Source organism: Trachurus japonicus, chromosome 11 (genome assembly GCF_045865225.1).
Source record: "Trachurus japonicus isolate A0001 chromosome 11, Traja_1.0".
NCBI lineage: Eukaryota > Metazoa > Chordata > Actinopteri > Carangiformes > Carangidae > Trachurus > Trachurus japonicus.
The window spans coordinates 1,324,689-1,346,590 of record NC_140917.1 but is presented as its reverse complement, the minus strand read 5'-3'; the positions used below and the strand labels follow the sequence as shown (position 1 = coordinate 1,346,590).

Genomic DNA, 21,902 nt, shown 5'->3' with positions numbered 1-21,902 from the left:
GGCAACAAGACATTTTAACATTTAAAAGCCAGACTTATGTGTTGTAGATATCTGGAATTCAGTTTTACCTCTTGTCAAAAAGAACATTTCAGATCCACAACTACGTTCTTCCCCTTTAACCGTTCATGTGTATGGGGTTTGTCATTACAGATATCTACAATTCAGTTGCAGATATCCACTATGTGAATTACAGATATCTGTAACTGAATTACCACTAGTACTAATTCCAGTTACAGATATCTACAACTTGATTCTGACTAGTCATAATTCCAGTTCCAGATATCTTTAATTCACCTCAATTACAGATATCTACATGTCCCTGTTCAGATATCTGTAATTAAGTTTTGACTATAGGCAAAATGACGTTGTAGATATCTCAAACTGGAATTAGTACTAGTGGTAATTCAGTTACAGATATCTGTAATTCACATAGTGGATATCTGCAACTGAATTGTAGATATCTGTAATGACAAACCCCATACACATGAATGGTTAAAGAGAAGGAAGAATGTAGTTGTGGATCTGAAATGTTCTTTTTGACCAGAGGCAAAACTGAATTACAGATATCTTGAATAAAAAATCCAACTATTCCAAATGTAGTTACGACCAGTCAGAAAGACGTTGTTGATATCTACAATGTTAATTCTGGAGAGTCAAACTTAGCTTTTAAATGTTAAATCCGCTCGCCATAGGACCCTAGAGTTAAAACAGCTACGTTCATCATCACCTCGCCGCCCACATGCACAAGCACTTAGCTGGTGTTCGTTTTCTGAAGTAAAGTCGGGTTCACAGAAGAAAAAGAGGAGAGAAAATAAAAAATAAAAAGGGAAATCAACATCTGACACAGACCTGATTGGTCTGTGTCCTTGCATACTGTGTTTGCATTGATGTGAATGTGAATGTGCAAATTTTAAACTAAAAGACCGTATTAGTTATTTAGCACCTGGTAGAGGCGGCTCGGCACCTCTTCCCTGTAGAACGACACTGCACAATGTTGTACACGATGTCTCTAAGTCCTGTTACGATGTGGTGACTAAATGAGAAACTAAATAAACCTCAGTTATATGTCAACACTCTGTCAAATACTTCACTAACAGAAACGCTTTGATTTATAAGATTTAGAAGTTTCTCCTGATCACGATGTAGCTGCATTTGACTCGCTCAGATTCAGTTGCCCCCCACAAAAAAAAAAAAAATTCAAATCACAGTAAATGTCAAGTGCCATAGTCAATGAAATCCAGCCAATCAGTTGCCAAGAACAACAACAGGAAACACTGGCAAGAAGTTGGTGCAAAAGCAGCAGTGAGGTTGTGGTTTGGCCCTGGGCTCAAAACGATGGGATGGTGATGGGGGGGGGGGGGGTCGATTCAACAGCAGAAAATAGAGATTTAAAATCTGTTTGTTGGAGCCACTTATTTCCTCTTCACACGGCCGTGAACAGGCTTTTGTTTCTGCATAACTCCTGTGTCTTCTTTTTATTTTATTTTATTTTATTTTTTTTTTTATTTACATCTATTGTACAAAAGTCGCAAGCATCGAGCCAATACACACTGAATAAAGTTTCCAAAGCTGCAGGTAGTAGGTGTAGGATTCCCATCGTTTAACAATGGAGTTCATCATTATTGCATTAGAGTAACATAATACTTTAAAGACCGTCTGCAGCTTAAACATTCAGTATTCAGTATTTGGTAATCCACATCCACATCCACATCCACATCCACATGATCGATGCAGAAGCAGTCGGTTTTAAATTGCCCCTTGGGGACAAATAAAGTGTTTGATTGATTGAGTCGGCTGAAGAGCTTCTGTTGCAAATCAGCCGAATTAAAACACTGATTAAAAACTACCAGTGAAATGAAACCTGGATCATCATTTCTGCTGGTTTTTACAATCTCCTTCTCTGCTGCTGGGTTGTATGTTTCAAAAAAAACAAACTAACACTAAGTTTTCCCATCGAGTTCTACAGAGAGAAGACGGTGGGATCTTCAACACAAGCATCTTGTGTTCGACTTGCTAGGCCACATAATTAGAGATAACGGGATGATAATGAGCTGCACACAGAACGGGTCAGAGAGTAGAGACGGGTTTCGTCTTCTGTGGCCGATAAGAGAGGCGACTATTTCAAGAATAATAGTCCTGGTTCTTTTGTGCAGGAAGTGAAGTGAGCTGTTATTATTATTCAGTATCTAGTTCGATAACGTATCCTCACATCTGATTCACCATGATGCAATAATGAGAAACCCTACACCCAGCACCTCCGAGGTTGTCTTAGGTCTCTGAGAGAGATGGTCATTTCTAGGAAACAGGAACATTTACACAGTTACAACTCACAAAAGTGCATAAATGACCACCAACAAAGGGAGGATTTTAGAGGGGTGGGGGGGGGCAGGAGATAAAAGAGAAACAAATCCTCTTTTGTCTTGCATGAAGCTGTACTTCCTGGGAGCCTCAAGCTGTTTAAAATGCCAAACAACTGCCAAAGTAGAGAGAAGGATAAAATCAAAACTAAAAAAGAAAAAAAAGAAAAAAAGAAAAATAATAATAATTCAAGTCATTCTTCTTGCCTTACAAAGCCCGCTGTGCGCATCAGGGAGGGAGGGACGACGTTTATCTGCTCCCAGCCCCCTTTTCCTGGATTTCAATGCCTTGGAAAAAGCTCTCATTTCATGAGTACAGTACTTCAAAATAGAAACTCAAACAAGTTTCAGCATGAATATTCAAAAAAAAAACAAAAAAAAGCATAAAATATTTAAATGTTAATGAGATTGGATGAACTCACTGGGAGGGTGTGTCTGCCTGTCCGCCACTGGACACCTCCGGACCAATCAGAGGTGAGCTCAGAGGGTTTGATAGTGGACAGCTGATTGAAATGCTATGCACCTGATTTTCAAGCTAAAAACCCAAAACATGAAGAACTAACTAACTAACTAACTGGCTGAGTGATGGATACAACAAACAGACAGACAGACAGAGGTGCAGCTGGCAGTGTAACCATAGTAACCCACGTAAAAACCAGGGGGAGTTCACCAGTTACGCAGAAGCAAAAAAAAAACCCACTGTGAGATGAAGATGTGAAAACTGAAGGCTAACTTAAAATTCATTAAGACATTTACTGTATATGTGTGAGAAAAAGGGGGAGAATAATCCTTGAATGGTCAGTCACCCCCCCCCCCCCCATGGGAAAAGATGGTGAACATGTGTGTGTGTGTGTGTTAGAGTATGCGTGTGTGTCAGCACACTGTGCATTCAGAGCCATATTATCTGGGTTTTAGCTTTGTAGCTTTGTAGCATGTAATGTCATGCACGCAAGCAAAGACCTGCAGCTGCATGTGTGGAGATAATCAGCCGGTGGCAAGAAATATGTGTGTGTGTGTGTCTGTCCGTGTGTGTGTGTGTGTGTATGTGTGTGTGTGTGTGTCCATGTGTGTGTGTGTATACAAGTGTAAGAGCCGGTGTGTTTAAACCAGCAGGTGCTGCAGTTAAGTGAGGCCCAAAACGAAAAAGAGCCAACGAGCCGACACGCGGGGCGACGTGCCGGTAAATCCTGGTGTGCATCAGATCCCAGCTGGACCGGACCGGACTGAACCGAACTGGACCGAACTGGATCGAACCGGAGCGAACCGGACCAGACCGGACCAGACTGGACCGAACTGGACCGAACTGGATCGAACCGGAGCGAACCGGAGCGAACCGGACCGGGCTGCTCTAGGTGAGCTGGTGAGGCGCCTCCAGCATCTCCATCAGGAAGGTGTCGATGGGCGTGTCGCCGATCAGCTTGAAGAAGAACAGGTGCTCCAGGCACTTCAGACCGATGGAGCGGAGCGCCGGCAGCCGCAGGAGCAGCTTCGCAAACCTGGAGGAGGGAGGGAAAGGAGGAGGAGGAGGAGAAGAGGAGGAGAGGAGAGGAGAGGAGGGAAAGGAAGAGGAGGAGAGACACGACCAGAGATGTGTCAATCATAGAAACTGAAAACATTAGGGGTGTGCCAAAAAATCGATTCACATTCGATATAGAATCGATATAAAATGTCCCTAAATCGATTTAAAAAAATTAAAAAATGAACATGGATGCAAACAGCGCGCCGAAAAGCGAAACTCGCTTTTTTCATGACCAATTAGGTGACTTGTGTGAATCGTTCAGATCCGAAGAGTTTTTGTTTTTGGGAGGAGGGGGGGGTCTCAGCGTCTCAGCTGGGGTCAGTAAAATGTTTTTCTAACAGGCTGACAGTGACAATCACGTGAAACTGAGGCGAACTCATTCATGGTCTCTGATTATACTGATAACAGCCGACCTCCAATGTAGACGCTCGACATGCGCGCTCATTAAAGCGGCGCGTATCCGCGTGCAGTCGGTGCGACGGCGACGCCGTTTTTTTTTCCCCCCATGCATGTGGAGCTGTGCGCCGCGGACATGCACGGTTCCCTACGTTGCTGTGTCAGGCAGGTGTTTCCACAGAGCTCTGCCCCGTTTCAGAGGTGAAGGAAGCCCTGAGTGGAAAGACGCCGCCTCCGCGATGTAGAATGTGTTCAATTAAAGTGAAACTAACACATTATATAGGCCTATATGTCCATTACACACTGAATGAATCATCCCATGTCTTTATTTATTCAGTTTATTTTAATAGTAATAATTATGACTAACATTCAGTGAAGACCTAAAATTCAGTATCTCCAAAATGGAAATATTGCAAAGGAATTTTTTTTTAAAAGCATTTTTAATATAGAAATGTTGGCCTTCTGAAAACTATGTCCATCTATAATCAATCAATACTTGGTTGGGGTTGAACTACTGGAAATTGACTTTTCCGTGATTTGTTAATGGTGAGCACCCCCCCCCCCCCCCCGGGAAATTCCTCTCTTTTTTGGTCCTGACCCGTTTGCATCCCTGAATGAAACAAATCTGCCGGCTGTCGGCCTTCATTTCCTTAGAATTTGAAAACAGCATGTTTAACTAACTGCACTATTTTTTTTAAATAAAGAGGCACTTTTACTGTTACTTAAAGGAATAGTTCACTCAAAATTGAAATTTCCCTCATGATCTCCTCCCCCTCATGTGGACTAGGGGCTGGGAGAAGTTTCAGAGTCCTCCGTGGCTTCTCTGAGTTACAGGGGGTCTCGGCGTAGCAGTGCATGTCCATATGACGGTTGCTAATGGATACCAACTGTCTTCGTAACAAAAAGACACACCAAACAACATCCAAATACCTCCATGCTGCTCGTCTGTAATGTCCGTCTTGTATTGAAGCCCCAAAATGCAAAATTGTTCTGAAAAAAATTAAATAAGTCTATATTTCAAGCTTGTTTTGTAGCGGAAGCTTCTTGAAGCTCCTCTTCCTGGTCCGTCCAAATCTCGCAAGATTTGGTCATATGGACATGCACTGCTACGCCGAGACCCCCTGTAACTCAGAGAAGCCACGGAGGACTCTGAAACTTCTCCCAGCCCTTAGTCCACGTGAGGGGGAGGAGACAATGAGTGAAATTAGAATTTTTAGTGAACTATTCTTTTAAGCAATATAACCGTAGCCCCAAAAATCAGAATCACATCTAATGGTGAGATAGTAAAAGATTCCCGCCGCTAGAAAACATGAATTCAGAAGATGCACAAAGCAGAAATATGATTCACTGGAGTGGAACTAGAAGCTGCAGGTTGTAGAGTCGAGTGACAAAATGTTTTTCTACACATCACAAACTCTTAACAGTGCAGCTTGTTGTTGTTGCCCCTGTGTCTGATGGTTGTTGCCCCCGTGTGCAGCTTGTTGCCCCTGTGTCTGATGGCTGTTGCCCCCGTGTGCAGCTTGTTGCCCCTGTGTGTGGTCTCTGTTGCCCACCTGCCCTGCTGGTCGGGGTACTTCTGTTTGCAGTACGACTCCAGAGAGGCGTAGACCCGCTCCCTCAGCAGCTCCACCTCACTGGGGTTGGACAAACCCTTGGCATCTGCAGGAGGAAACACACAACATCAACATCATCATCTCTGCGTCGTGGACATGAAGCTGGTCAACGTGTCGACTTCCATTACTACAGCTCTAGTTGCGTTTCCATCCACCTTTTCTTATTCGCATTTTCAAAAATTGCGAATAAATACTTGGATGGAAATGCCGGAAATTCGAAAAAAGGCAGTAAATGTGCATAAAAGTTTTGACGCTTTGGGGGGGTGGATTTGTCAGCGTATCGATAAAATGAAAATGTGACTTTTTGTGATGGAAACAGATGATGTGAATTGAGGCAGAGTTTGTGGGTGAAGCTGCTGGACTTCACCCAGCGACGCCCCGGTCTCCCAGCTCTCCTCTCTGCACCGCAACACAAACGCTACGTAACCAGTAATGTTTTGTTTATGACGGTTAAGACGACACAATCACACGCCGTAACATCGTTATGTAACGTTATTCACCGCTACATTTATTGATGTTTCACCAGCTTCGTATGTAAACAGATGCACATGGAGGAGAGGCAAGGCAAGGCAATTGTATTAGTATAGCCCGTTTTTACCACCAGTTTGTCTCAAAGGGCTTTACATCCCATCATAACAACATCCTCTGCCCTTAGACCCTCACATCCACTGAGGAAAAACTCCATGGAAAACCCTTTTAACAGGGAAAACCAGGAGAAAGCTCAGGGTGAGCAACAGAGGAGGGATCCCTCACATGGACGGGCAGACGGGACAGAGATGTTGTTACAGACAAGAAAACAGTTTATAGTTTATGTCACAGAATGTGCAAAATATGGAAAGTAGGAGGAGCGTAACCAGAACAGACTGTCAGAGTTCCCGACTGTCTTTCTGTGTAAATATCTCATGTTACAACATGAAAACCTGACGCTGATATTCAAGTGCAGCCTACAGGCTATATGTATTTTCTTTTAACATTTAGCTGGTGTGGATTATAGGACGAATCTCCTTGTTGTTTACAACTACTTCCTGGTAGAAAACCAGCATGAGAACAATAGTGACGGACGAGAGTTTCTCTATATTTATCTACTTTTTCATGTCACTATATCACCGTTTAGACTAATCTGATGTTTGTAAAGTCTATAAAACCAATGATTGGACAAACATTACTATTTACGTGTGCATGTTTTTGTAATTAGTCCTGGTTATCATAGATTAGCAGGGCTAACGGTTAGCTACCTGTTTAACTTTAATAACTCAGTGACTCAATAAACGCTCCATGAAAAAATATTTTCTCCAGCGGATATCTGAGTTCCAACATGACTGAGCTAACTGGAGTAGTTTCATGTCGTGTCCTCCTCCACTCCTCCACTCCCAATAATCGCAAAACAATAACGAATGGAAACGGGCATAAATTCGCATTCGCTTTTTGCGCATTTTAACAAAATCCGCTCTTAAATTCGATCCATTTGGATGGAAACCCAGTTAGTGAGTTAGTGTGTGTTACCCGGGTTGAAGAGGATGATGGCTCTAAGGCAGCCGAGCTCCGTCTTGTCCATCTGCATGTCCCTCATCTTACTCACAAGCTCCGTCAAAACCCTGAAGAGAGGAGAGGAGAGGAGGAGGAGGAGGAGAAGGAAGGCAGGAGAGGAAAGGAGGAGGAGGAAGGGAGGAGAGAAGATAAGAGGAGGAGGAGGAGGAGGAAACCCCAGTTGTAGAAAGGAGGAAGAACATGAGGAAGGAAGTGATAGAAACAGAGAGGAAGAGGAGATTAAGAACAAGATTCAATCATCACATTGTTGTTTATAGAGACTGAAACTGCTGCTTCAGTTACAGGTTAAAAGCTGCTCAGGCTGACTGACTTTTCTGCTGCTGCTCGTCTTTATCATCAACTGTGTTAACACAAATGTTGTTACAAGTTATTAAAGCCATTAAAATGCTTTACTTTTATTTATCCACTATTACATCTTTAATATGATTCAAGAATGCAATGTTTGCTCATTTTAAGGTGAAACACTGGCTCGGCTGAAAGATTTAATAACTTAAAGACTTAAAAATATAACTTAACCCTCCTGTCCTCCTTCTGACCCAATCTGCTCCATTCCTCCATCCTTCCTTTCTCCCTTCCTTCTTTACACAATCCATATTCCCTTCCCTCTTTCCTTCCTTCTTCTTCTTCTGATCCAATTGACCTAATCTGTTCCCTCCCTCCATCTTTCCTTCCTTCTTTCCCTTATTCCTTCCTTCTTCTTCCTTCCTTGACCTAATCTGTTCCCTCATTCCATCTTTCTTTCCTTCCTTTTTCTCTTCCTTCTTTCCCTTATTCCTTCCTTCTTCTTCCTTCCTTGAACAAATCTGTTCCCTCCCTCCATCTTTCTTTCCCTTCCTTCTTTCCACAATCCTTATTCCCTTCCTTCCATCTTTCCCTTTGTCCTTCCATTCTTCCTCTTTTGATCCAATTGACCTGATCTGTTCCCTCCCGTCTTTCCCTTCTTCCTTCCTTGAATGAATCTGTTCCTTCCTTCCATCTTTCCCTTCGTCCTTACTTTTTCCTTCCTTTTTGACCCACTTAACCCAACTTAACCCAATCAGTTGGGTTAAGTGGGTCAAAAAGGAAGGAAAAAGTAAGGACGAAATTAACCCAATCAGTTCTCTCCATCTATCTTTCCTTCCCTTTTCCCTCCCTTCTTTCCTTCCATCTTTCCCTTCGTCCTTCCTTCCTTCCTTCCTTCCTTGACCCAGCAGGACAACAGGAGGATAATTATAACACATCTGTAACGAGTGTTGTGTTTTGATGTTCAGTGCTGATGCAGCGGGTGGAGGGAGGTGGAGGTGTGACACATTTAAAGATCTATTCTTTTATTTTTTGACTCTTAAAAACAACTGTTATTCAACAACAACAACAACAACAACAACAACGCAGGCAACAATAGAAACACCAACTTACCGCTGCAACAACAGGATGCAAACAAAACATCCCAACATTACAACATGTTTATTCAGTCATGCTTCACTAGATGTGCACAACATTAATATACACAACAGAAGTTTGGACGATATATTATCTGCATCCTCCTAAATAAAAACTAGGTCTGCTCCTTCTGAAGAACATGACATGAGTGAAAGATGAAGGGATGGACACAGAGCAGAGAGGGAGGAGAGAGAAAGGACAAAGTTTATTCACTAATCCATAATAATCCATAATAATCCATCCATCATCTGTGATCGATAAACAGGAGATTTTAAATCACGTAAACCGATGTGAACTGGCAGTGATCGACGATACGGTGGTGAACACTGTTAAAATGAAGCTGTTAAACACATCACGCGTCACCACGGATACGAGCGTTGTCCACTGTTAGTGTTGCTCTGCTGGGACTCTAACGGCTCAACGACGCCCCCCGAAGGCTCCACGGGGAACTGCATCCTGACTGACTGCTGCTGCTGCTCAACAGTATCACATCCTACCCATAGATATATATAAGAAGACTAGATGACTCACCCACCGCTGCTGCCCAATGACAAAGCGTAGCCAGTACGGCGGCCATCTTGGTAAGGTCAACTCTCTCCCTCAGAGCATTAAAGGACAATTCCAGGCGAATTCAACTCGGGGGTGTATTTTCATATCATCTGTCCCCGCATTGCCACGGCAGCAATGAATGGGAGTGGATGTAAGTTCTGCTGTTTAGGCTGTTTACAGCCCTCAAAGCTGCAATTTTTTTCCACAGACAGCGTCAGATGGAGATTCAAACATGCACCGAGAAGTTTATTTACTTCAAGCAAGCCGACATGTTTGTAAAACTAGATCTAATTCAAAGTCTCCCAGAGTCTCGCGCGAGACCCAGTTACCGTGCTCGGTGTGTTCAGGTGCAGTGGGAAAAGCTACCGTTTGTGTCATAAACACAGGAATATCAACTCTTTACTTGCTTCAAGTAAAAAAAACTTCTCAGCGCATCTTTGAGTCGCCACCTGACGCTGTCTGTGGAAAAAAATGTACACTTGAAGCAAGTAAAGAGTTGATATTCCTGTGTTTATGACACAAGCGGTAGCTCCGACTGCGCCTGAATACACCAGCACTGCAACTTCGGGCTCGCGCGAGACTCCGGGAGACTTTGAATTAGATCTAGTTTTACAAACATGTCGGCTTGCTTGAAGTAAATAAACTTCTGGGTGCATGTTTGAGTCTCCATCTGATGCTGTCTGTGGAAAAAAAATTGCGGCTTTGAGGGCTGGAAACAGCCTAAACAGCGGAACTTACATCCACTCCCATTCATTGCTGCCGTGGCGATGCAGGGACAGACGCAACTACCGCAAAACAGGAGACATTAAACTGAAAATCTTCAGATTCATTCTTTTAGACCTAAATTGATATGAAAATACACCCCCGAGTTGAATTCGCCTGGAATTGTCCTTTAAGCCTCTGCTGCATGTTCTGCTATAATGACCACAACTTGCTCAGTTTTTGTCCGATTTCAAAACGGTTTGATTTTTTATGAACGCCTATGCAGTTATGATGCAGCATATTTAGAATCACGGATCATTTTAATCATGTATTTTTTTTTGTAAAAGTAACATTATAGTGACGTTATGCAAATAGGTAAAGTGATAGCTACATACTGATTTATTTTTCACAGAGTTATGAATCGTTTTCTTTAGTGCAGATGACTGGATCATCATCTACTGCAATGTAACTGCAGCCAGAGTCAGAGACAGTTGCCCGTTCCAATATGGCCGACTGTGAGCTACGCCTGCGTGTAGTCAGATCTACCCCCTTGATCCTACCAGTACAGCCCTTAGCTTAGCTTAGCTTCACAAAGCCCAGCCCACACGGTTGGATTTGCTCATTATTATGGTCTGGCGGGGCTCAGCGAGCTTTTGGTTTTGTATAAGAGACGGTTAATGGGCAAAAGATGAAACATCCTGACCAGACTTCTAGCAATGGAAACTAGTAATAGAGTCTAGTTATCAGAGGTACAGGGACGAGGAAGATGTTGGGCAGCACCAAGTGTTATCAAGTTACTGCGCTTATTTATTATTATCTTTTTATACTGGTCATTATCTTGTGGTGTTGTTTCTTTTTGTTTTTTTCCTTGTATGTATGTATGTGTGTGTGTTTGTGTATGTATCTGTATGTGGGCATGTGTATGTACTGTATGTATGTATAATTAGTGTGTATAAGTAAATTATATTCATGATTTGGTAACATAAGATATGTTTAGACAAGGATGTTAGTTAGTCATATATAAGGAGAGGGGGTGTAGTGGGAGTTTATAAGTTTTACTTCTTCTCACTCCTTTTCGAATATGTATTCTGTATCTCATGTTTAAATGTTTTGTCTTATTCTCTTTTTTTATTATTTTATTTTCATATTCGAAATAAACACTTCAATCAATCAATCAATCAATCAACTAAATGCTGCTGTGTTCAGACCCAAACGCCGCTGCGTGACGTCACCGTCTAACCTCTGGAGCTCCCTGACACTTCTCAGCGTTATGTTAAAGGGATAGTTCACCCAAGATTGAAATTTCATTCCTCATTATCTCCTTCTCCCCCTCATGTGGACTAAGGGCTGGGAGAAGTTTCAGAGTCCTCCGTGGCTTCTCTGAGTTACAGGGGGTCTCGGCGGAGCAGTGCATGTCCATATAACGGTTGTCAATGGATACCAACTGTCTTCGTAACAAAAAGACACACCAAAAAACATCCAAATACCTCCATGCTGCTCGTATGTTCGTCCAAATATGACGAACTGGGAAGAGAAGCTTTGAGGAGCTTCTGCTACAAAACAAGCTTGAAATATAGACTTATTTAATTTTTTTCGGGACAATTTCTCATGTCGGGGCTTCAATACAAGAGGGACATTACATACGAGCAGCATGGAGGTATCTGGATGTTTTTTGGTGTGTCTTTTTGTTACGAAGACATTTGGTATCCATTTGCAACCGTCATATGGACATGCAGTGCTACGCCGAGACCCCCTGTAACTCAGAGAAGCCACGGAGGACTCTTCTCTCTCTTCTCACAGCCCTTAGTCCACATGAGAGGGGGAGGAGATAATGAGGGAAATTTAAATTTTGGGTGAACTATCCCTTTAATGTTTCCTGTACAACTTTTAGTTTAATAAACCCTGCTGGTCTCTGCGGAGCTGTGGAAAGGCAATGAAAGCTTCGAGCGACCGTGCAGCTTTTTGGTTCTGTGTTTGTTTCAATGTCGACTCAAGAGGAGGGGTTTAAGAAAAAGTGTTTGTGTAGTGGCGTAATTACCTGTCAAATATGGCCCCAACCTCGGCATTGTGCGCCCTGTGTATTCAATCACAATGTGTTATTACAACGTCATTACACAGTTACATTATTATTGTTATATTATTATTATTATAATTATTACAGTTTTCTGTTGGTGGTCTGAGTCTGAGAGTTAGTTGCTGACAGATGCACTGCAAAAACTCTCAATCTTGTCGTATTTCTTGTCAAAATGTCTAATTTCTAGTCAAACTAATCTCTTTCCACTTAAAATAAGACTCATCACCTAAAAATGAACTTGTTTTTAGATCATTTTCACTTGTTTCAAACTAATTTTCACTTGAAATAAGTAGAAAAACCTGCCAGTGAAAGCACGTTTTTTGTGTTTGTAATAAGAAAGAAAAACTTGCTCCACTATCAGATTTTTCTACTTATTTCAAGTGAAAATCTGCTTGAAAGAAGTAAAAAGTGTCTAAAAACAAGCTGCTTTTTAATGCGATGAGTCTTATTCTAAGTAGAATTAGATTTGTTTTGACTAGAAATAAGACAAATATTCTTGGTAAGATGTAGAGTTTTTGCAGTGTGGTTTCAACCTGGAGTTTTAACTGTTGGGAAACAGCGTTGACACATTTCCATGTCAGAGTTCAAACTTGTCTACATGTTGCACCTCCACCCGAACACTGATCAGTTTAATGACATCAGAGGCTGTAATCTCCCATAATGCACCGCTACACTCACATGTAGCCAGATAAGCAGAAAGGAGGTTATGATCAATCTGATGAGCCAAATGCGCAACAGCAGAAAACCATTAGTACACAGGAAACTAACGAGTCAAACTAGGGATTTGTTTTGGTTTTTTAAAAGGTGTTAGCTAGTTTAAAGGAAGTTTCACTGGACTGTGAGAAAAATAAAGGCTCGAAGTGCAAAATACAACATTTAAGAACATTTATGAACAAACAAACTAATGAAAGAGAAAACACAACAATTCAAAAAACCCAATAAAATAGAGATAAAGAGATAGGCGCCACTGTCTTTGTCATTCTTGACTCGGCTACAGTTTCACTCAGCTTTTCCTTTGTAAACCTGCTGCAGGTCAGTGAGTCTGTCTTTACACCACAGGCCTTGATGCTCAGTTACAATTATTTGATTTGCTGCCTATATCCGATTTTTTTAACTGTCTATTTACATGTTCTATCAGAAGTAGTGCTGGGCGGTATACCGGTTCATACCGAATACCGGTGATTTTTTTTTTATGATATGAATTTTTCATATACCCCAATACCGGTGAGTGTGTAGCGTACAAAACGTTGGGAACACAGAGCGGCGGAACGTCGCGCCGCGGGACATTGTTTGAGAGGGGGACTGTTTTGCAGTTGTACCAAACAAGCTGCATGCCTGGGTTGAGCGGTGAATAACATGTACGGAGAAAATGTCACAGACACAGAGGAACTTATACCAAAAAGAGGAGCCGTGTCGGTTGTGTGGAAGTACTTGGGCTCTTTTTCTTTTTTACTTCATTAATTATCCTAAAAAAAAACGAGTCTCCCCCACACCAGATGGTTTAACCCAACCTGACATTTGCCGCACCGCACGTTATAGCCAGTCCATCAAACAACGGAGTCGCGGTTGATGTGTAGCAGCAGCGCTGCTGAAACACGGAGGGATAAGTGATTTAAAAAAAAAAAAAAAAGGCGAAACCAGCGCCGGTAAAATCCCGACAGTATTCAGAAGAATTTGTGATGAAGGGATTTACGTCCACGAGTTGCAGCCCACTTGAGCTACCGTGTTTTTTTGGGTTTTTTTTCTGTGGGGAGAAGTTAGCAAACAGTGGCATGAAGCTGCTCATCTCCAGACGCATCTCAACACAAAACATGCACGTCATGTCGGTGAGCCTCCTGACTGCTTCATGAGGAAACTTTATGAATTCAGGTTGGTGTTACATGAGATTTTAAACCACAGCATCAAAGTGACCAACTTCATAAAGTCAAGGCCACTAATGCAGGTGTGTTTCACTGCCTCAGTTAACACAGACAGAGAGAAGTCCTCTGGCTCTCAACCTGTTGTTATGATCTGAAGCCACACCTCTGATTGAGCACAGTCCCCCCATGCCACCGTGTTCCAGGACAACTGACTTGCAAACATAGACTGTAAAAAGAATGGACGTAGCGTCCGTGACGTCCCCCATTGGTTTTGGGGAGTCGTTTTTGTGACTCCAATATGGCGGCCTGAACAGCGCCATGTTGGATTGGCGGCCGAGAACCCGCCCACTGGCCTCGAAGCAGCTGTCCACGGAGCTGCTCGGACCTGTCACTCAACGTTTCCGCGCCCTAATTGGCCAGAGTTTTAACCTAATAACAGTAAAACGGCAGAGTTAAAAAAAAATTCACCCCCCTCAGAGTGTGTGCGGGGGTAGAAACTATCGATTGAGACAAAAAAACGTTCTGACACCAGGCTTTTAACATGTTTACTGAGGATGTAAAGTCGGCGATTTTAACATGGGGGTCTATGGGGAATGCTGCTTTCTGACACCAGCCCCCAGAGGAAGAAGAGGGGATTGCAGTTTTTTGAACGCGGAAGTGAGCTTCACTTCTCAGACCCACAACTGCCCCCTTGCTTGCAAAGCAGTAGCCCTACTGTCTGGGCTTTTATTGTGTGTGTGAAGAAATGTTTATTTATAATTGATGTCATGAATTCATTTTGAGAACAGATATTTATTAGATAGCATTTAGATTGATTATTATTCTCATGTGCAAAAATCTTTATATATAATCAAGTTGATTATTTTTTTAGTGTGTATTATATTAATAAAGGCTTCTGTCATGCATTCTGATTCCTTCACCTCATTACAGTTATGAGTGCCACTGCCACCTCTTTGTGAACAGCAGCATTTTGTGGGACCATTCAAACCCGTGTTAATACTAGTCTGGATACTAATGTTCTTCTACAATATTCACTCCTCGTGACAGTAAAATAGGTCATTCTAAGCCAATTTACTGCAGTAAGTATTCTCTAAATTATTAGAAAATGGGGTTAACACCCAGTCATGCATGAAAAAAAAAATACCGTCAAATACCGTGAAACTGATATAATTATGAAAAATACCGTGATATAAATTTTTGGTCATACCGCCCAGCTCTAATCAGAAGTGACCCTGATATCTGCTTCTACACCTGCTTTGGTTGTGTGAAACAACCTGCTGAAGAGGAAATGAGCTAGTGTTTTTTAGACAGGAGATTTATTAGGTCACATTATAATTCCATTATAATTAGAAAGGAAGGTGAGTCTGGTGCTCAGAGTTTATATCCAACACGTCACTGTTTACAAAGTGAACATCTAGTCTGTCCTTACAAAATAAAGTTAGTGAAGTGCCTGTATGGAGATGAGATGAGCAGCTGACTGTGACGGTGACGTTGTGCCACCGTCCGAACCTCCGTCGCTCATGTACTGAGAACGGGACAAAACCTCTTGGACAAATTTGTGTAAATTGTTTGGTTTTTCTCTTTTGATTTCTAATCGGCTCGTTTCAGTTTTTGCCGGTAGGAAAACGTGAAGTCTGGTGTTTCTCTAGCGCGCTTTCTTTTTTCACACTCTCTCTCTTGTCCTCGTATCGAAATAGCATAGAAATGAAATGAATGTTACTGTATGAAAACAAGAACTAGTGAGGAAAAAAAAACAAAAAACTGACACGTCATGGACACCACGAAAATGAAACACTGTAATTCCTGTGACCACAGCTGGCTACAGTGGTTCAGTGAAACGTGTCGGCACGGGAATTAATATTATTATTGATGACGTATTACGCACATTACCAGGAAAGATCCGATCTGTCTGTCCAGACTGCAGACGCACTGGCAGATATCTGATTTATATCTGATTTATTTCCACATATAACGGGGCCTCAATCTGATCTGACAACATCTGATTGCGTGCGTATTTGTCCCGTTTACACGTTCATGTTACAGATCCGATCTGTTGCCACTTGAGAGGACAAAATCTGAATCGGGCCACTTGAACCTTGTAGTGTAAAGACAGACTGAGAGTCGTTCCTGCTCAGAATGACACAGACAGAAGGTACAAACTCTTCACTGGTGGTAAATGTTGAGTTTTCTGAATCCAGTGTTTTCTCTGTTTCTCTGTTTGTGTTATGAACCATCACCGTTTCTGTTGTGTGTTGGTTTCTGCTCTATTTTGCACTTCTGGTCCTCCCTAATAAGAAGTTCATCTCTAGTATAAAGAAATGATATTATTCAGGTATTAGATTATTTCCATCCTCCCTGCTGACACAGACCCAGTAGCTTTAGAGAGATGCCGTTGCCAAGCTGAAACAGAAGCTGCTGCAGGAGGCAGGTAGACGCATCAGAGGAAGATCATGGAGCCATGAGCTCAGTTAACTAACTTTACCCCAACATTAACCCTTTATAACAATGTAATTACTGTGTAATAAACAGTGGAGTGACACGTTGTGACGTACTTGGGCTTGTATGTAAATGTCATCTAGTTGTATTTATTCACATTGATGCATTTTTATGACTAAGTTTAACTAAGTTCATGGTTTGTAGTGACGGTCGGTGGCGGCCGCTCACAGATCACACTGTGTGTTATCATTGGGCTCTATATAGAGAAAATCTAATCTAATGTAATAAAATCTAATGATCATTATTGGAGGCTATTTGAGGCCGAACCCTAACTTCACACAACACAGCACACAGTATCTACTCATGTCCTGCACAATAATGACAGTAAACTAACATTTCTTAATGTATTTTAAAGGGACATTCCTATTATACAGCTCTGGAAAAAATGAAGAGACCACTCCCAAAATGACCAGTTTCTCTGGTTTTACTATTTATAGGTATGTGTTTGAGTAAAATTAATTTTTTTTGTTTTTGTTTTATTCTATCAACTACCTACAACATTTCTCCCAAAATTGAAAAAAAAATATTGTCATTTAGAGCTTTTATTGGCTGAAAATGACTGAACTAGTCTAAATAACAAAAATATCAAGTCTTTTCAGACCTTGAATAATAATAATAATGCAAAGAAAACATGTTCATATTTATTCTTAAACAACACAGCAAGAATATTTTAACTCAGGAAAAGAAAAGAATGACTGTCATACATGTAGAGATGCTTTTGTGAAAGTGCTCTCTTATTTATCTCGGAAAAAAATAAGAGAGCACTTTCACAAAATGTTTCTTAAAAGCATCTCTACATGTACGACAGTCCTTCTTTTCTTTTCTTTTTTAAATACCAACACAAACACAACTCATTCTCCTTAATGAGACTGAACCACATCTGGTTTTATAGGAAGATTATAAAAACCACTGCTGGGATTAAACATCGACATTATCCCACTAAAACTGATTTATAAACTCTTCCTGAGTTAAAATATTCTTGCTGTGTTGTTTAGGAATAAATATGAACATGTTTTCTTTGCATTATTATTATTATTCAAGGTCTGAAAAGACGATATTTTGTTATTTAGACTAGTTTAGTCATTAGCCAATAAAAGCTCTAAATGACAATTTTTGTTTTCAATTTTGGGAGAAATGTTGTCGGTAGTTGATAGAATAAAACACATACCTATAAAGAGTAAAACCAGAGAAACTGATCATTTTGGGAGTGGTCTCTTCATTTTTTCCAGAGCTGTATACTGTATATTCACAAGTTAGTAGTGTACATTAGCCAGCCATGATCACATTTTAAATGCTGCAGTAGGTGCTATGCCGCTGTGTGTGTGTACGCGCGTGTGTGCGCATGCATGTTGTCTATGGGTAAAGCAGCATTAGTCACCAGCAGCCTCCCCGGCATGCGCTGTCACCCTACAGGCAGAACTAAAGCAGCAAAGTCTCTCAGCCAATCACAGCCAACGCAGAGCACAGCAGCTGCAGCCAGCCATGAAGACGCAGTGTCTGAAATCTTATCCCAGCAACTAATCCAGCTCAAACCTGACTAACGTGTGTTTAGCTTAGAAAAGCAGTGAGAGAGAAATCATGTGGATAAATAAAGGAAAGTGTTCTTTCTTTCTTTCTTTCTTTCTTTCTTTCTTTCTTTCTTTCTTCATCTAGACTTAAGTTGATTTACTAAGTGATTTAAAGAAGAGATGGTGGGTTTTACCAGGCCTTTCAGGGTCTGTCTATATTTCAAGCTAAGAGTAGCTGGTGCTTTTGGAGGAAGGCCTCAGATATAAGCTCTTAAAGGGATAGTTCACCCAAAATTCAAATTTGTGGACTAAGGGCTGTGAGAAGTTTCAGAGTCCTCCGTGGCTTCTCTGAGTTACAGCGGGGCTCCGTGCAGCACTGCATGTCCATATGACGGTTTAGAACGGAGCTCACTTTTCTTCGTCCAAAAAGACACACCAAAAAACATCCAAATACCTCCATGCTGCTCGTCTGTAATGTCCCTCTTGTATTGAAGCCCCAACATGAGAAATTGTCCCCCAAAAAATTAAATAAGTCTATATTTTAAACTTGTTTGTAGCGGAAGCTCCTCTTCCTGGTCCGTCTAAATCAGTGCAGTGACTTATTTAATTTTTTTCGTAACAATTTCTCATGTCGGGGCTTCAATACAAGAGGGACATTACAGACGAGCAGCATGGAGGTATCTGGATGTTTTTTGGTGTGTCTCATATGGACATGCAGTGCTGCACGGAGCCCCGCTGTAACTCAGAGAAGCCACGGAGGACTCTGAAACTTCTCACAGCCCTTAGTCCACATGAGGGGGAGGAGATAATGAGGGAAATTTAAATTTTGGGTGAACTATCCCTTTAAATCAAACGCTGCAGTGAACTGAATGTTTTTATGGTATCTTTTCCTCTCCGACTGGGTCGCCCACCCACACTGCTGAACGGTGGGGAAGTCACTAACGTCATGTGTGTGTGTTGTTGTGCGTGTGGCTCTGTGTGTTACCTGTCGAAGATGGCCCCGACGCCGGCGCTGTGAGCGCTGTTCCTGTGCACGTGAAGGCCGGTGGCCAGTAAGATCCCGTCCTTCACCGAGATGGAGCGATGGGAGAACGATGCAATCAGGAGCTCATTCCAACCTGATGGAGAATCAACGAGTCTCAGTCATTATCATCAATCAAAATGTCAACGTTTTCTCCTGTTGACTGAATGTTTGCAAATCAAAAATCTCTCATTAATCATAATCTGTAGATTATTTTGTAAATATGAACCCCTCTGACACCTCGACTGAGATCAAAAGTTGAAAACAGTCACTCTGTAATCCAGGAGGTCACTGGTAAACAGCTCAGGCTGACTCCTTCTTTCTTTTTACTTTACCATGATGCTCCAGACATTTTTTTGGACACAGACACCAAATCTCTGTTGATAATTCTTTTGTTCCTGGCTAAAAAATGTATCTTGCTGCGGTGGTCAACTCCCCAGGTCCCAACAGTCGACATGTGGATATCACAGATTTCTGCTCTTATTCCTCTCGAGAAGTTGACTGAAGTTTTGGAGGATCTGGGAACCTCTGCACTCCTTCTTACAGAAGCTTTAACTCAGCATCTGTCCCTGGAAGATGAGGACTGCCTGTTTTTTCTTTCATTTATTCCATGTATGTGCTCTTCGTTTACCTGTCTCCTGTCGTCTTTTTTAATTTACTTATTTATTTACTTATTCACTTTATGCATGTGTACAGTGCAGCGCTCACTGTTGGTTTGGGGTGGGTTTTCTTTTTTCTTTTCTTTTTTCTCTTTTTGATGTTCTGTTGTGTCTTGTTTTGTTCTGTTCCAATGTTTGTACTTATAAAACTGAAAAACCAATAAAAAGAGTATTATAAAAAAAAAAAAAGAGTTGAAAACAGGTCAATTAATACAAATATCCTTCAACGAAGCGTAACAAGTGAAAGGTCGTCGTCATCCAGACCCTGCTGATTCATGATCTTTGCAGTTTCTCTGTAACACACCTTTTAAATGAGTTCATCAGAACATTAATAAAGAAGAAAGTAACTGCCAACTCTGTCTCTTGTTGGAGGATTCGTCAGGAAACATCCGTCCATCTGGAGCAGAGTTTGTAAATTAAACACCGTGCTCAGATCTACTGGTCCGACAGCTGCTGCGGATCCACATGTGTGAACACAACGTTAAAACGATCGACCACTCGAGCCTTGAACTGAACACGTTACGACACTGAACCTTCTCAAACATTTCTGATTTTCTACCTTTGTAGCAGGCTTTGCAAAACTACTTTTTAATACTTATGATTCCTCTCAGGCTTTTAGATTTTAGACCCGAATATTTAGTTTTATATGAACAAAAGAACTGAGATACATGATTATAATAACAACATACAATGTCTTACTCCATCTACACCAGCATCTAATGTTCTGTTTGTGCAAACTGAAGTGCAGCCTTGTGTTAACTGATGTTTGACTGCGTTTGGATAAAGGTAAAGAAAAGTCTGCAACACCAAAGAAGCTCCAAAGCAATAATCTATTAAAGCTACATGATGTTTCGAGCACCACCAGCTCTTCCTATTTCTCAGTTTAACATCTATGGAAACGTCACATAGCTTTAATTAATTATTGCATCGGAGCTCCTTTGTTGTTGCAGACTTTTCTTTACCTTTATGTTACATTTTTTTCGGTCCAGAACCCACCCAACATTGGGAAACTAGGATGTGCGTGCTGTTTTTTTTTACTTGTATGACTGCGTTTGGATGACATGAAGAAGATACAAGGTGAATACTGTACATAGTGATGTAGTAGTGATGTAAACAGCCTATGAACAGAATCACGTCTGATCCGTGAAACCTTCTTTACCTGCACGCAGCAGGATGACCTGGTCGTCCAGCGGCAGCTCAGAGAAGTGAGGGATCCTCTTGGCCCACTCCACCAGGGTGAAGAGCTGCTTGTCTGCAGCCTGGCAGATGTTGGTGACGGGGTCGTTGGGCTGAATAAAGCAGATAAGAGTAGAGAGAGTTACTGGTAACCGCTGCATCGGTATAACAGAGTCAGCGTGCAGCGACCACCAGTGTTGGGCAAGCTACTTGGAAAATGTAGTGAGCTAAGCTACAAGTTCCTCTACATGAAATGAAGCTTCACTACACTGAAGCTACCCACCAGAGAAATGTAGCAAGCTACGCTACAATAAAATGACTAAAGTAGAACCATCAACATCAAACCAACTTCATTCCAAGTCATTGCTCTCTAGTGATCAATAAAACTTGAAGGCAAACAGATCAGCAAAAAATGTTCATTTTAATAGTTTAGGCTATTTAAAAAAAAAAAAACTGCAAAAATAATATTTGAGTAACAGCTTCTTCCTTCTCTCTTGTCATTTGTCCTGCCTCTTCCTGCCTAAATGCCCTTACACACACACACGTTTGATGTTTTCTGACTGAATTGTGAGCTTAGCTGGCGATTGTTGTGTTAGCTTCGGGAAAATACCTTAATGTGAATGTGTGTCCTCAAACCCCTGTTTGATGTGTTGGACGTTGAGCGCAGCTTCATGTTTGTGTTGCAGAGGAAGCGTGTGAACGTGTAACGTTAGGTAATTGTTCTCTGAGGACTCAACTAGAAACATAAAGTTGTCCAGCTACGGCCTTGATTCACTCTCCTTCCTCCTCTGTCACCTGCTGCTCCGCTGCAGCAGACGGCCATCAGCAGGAGGATACGCACAGATATACATGTATATATCTATGAAGGATACGTACATGACGTCACATGGAAGCGGTGCGTTTAAGGTCTACAAAATGCCTGGGGAAATGTAGCTTCTGTGGACGCTACCGCGCTACTGATCGGTAAAATAGCTTAACTACTGAAAAGCTATTTGATGTAGAAAAC

The 21,902-nt window shown here is 41.6% G+C and overlaps 1 protein-coding gene across 4 annotated transcripts in view; it reads right to left on the bottom strand.

The window, feature by feature from the left end:
• Window positions 1–1,465: 1,465 nt before the first annotated feature.
• Window positions 1,466–21,902, bottom strand: part of rxrba (retinoid x receptor, beta a) — a 32,522-nt gene continuing 12,085 nt past the window's right edge. For 2 of the 4 annotated variants that reach the window (XM_085790626.1, XM_085790627.1), the window contains 6 exons: window positions 20,880–21,009; window positions 19,026–19,158; window positions 12,142–12,177; window positions 7,389–7,480; window positions 5,826–5,931; window positions 1,466–3,853 (listed from right to left, as the gene is read on the bottom strand). In XM_085790626.1, coding sequence (XP_085646752.1) covers window positions 3,706–3,853; window positions 5,826–5,931; window positions 7,389–7,480; window positions 12,142–12,177; window positions 19,026–19,158; window positions 20,880–21,009 — 645 coding nt within the window. In that variant the 3' untranslated portion in view covers window positions 1,466–3,705. The remainder of the gene's footprint in view (window positions 3,854–5,825; window positions 5,932–7,388; window positions 7,481–12,141; window positions 12,178–19,025; window positions 19,159–20,879; window positions 21,010–21,902) is intronic. The other 2 variants (XM_085790628.1, XM_085790629.1) reach the window with 1 other exon arrangement.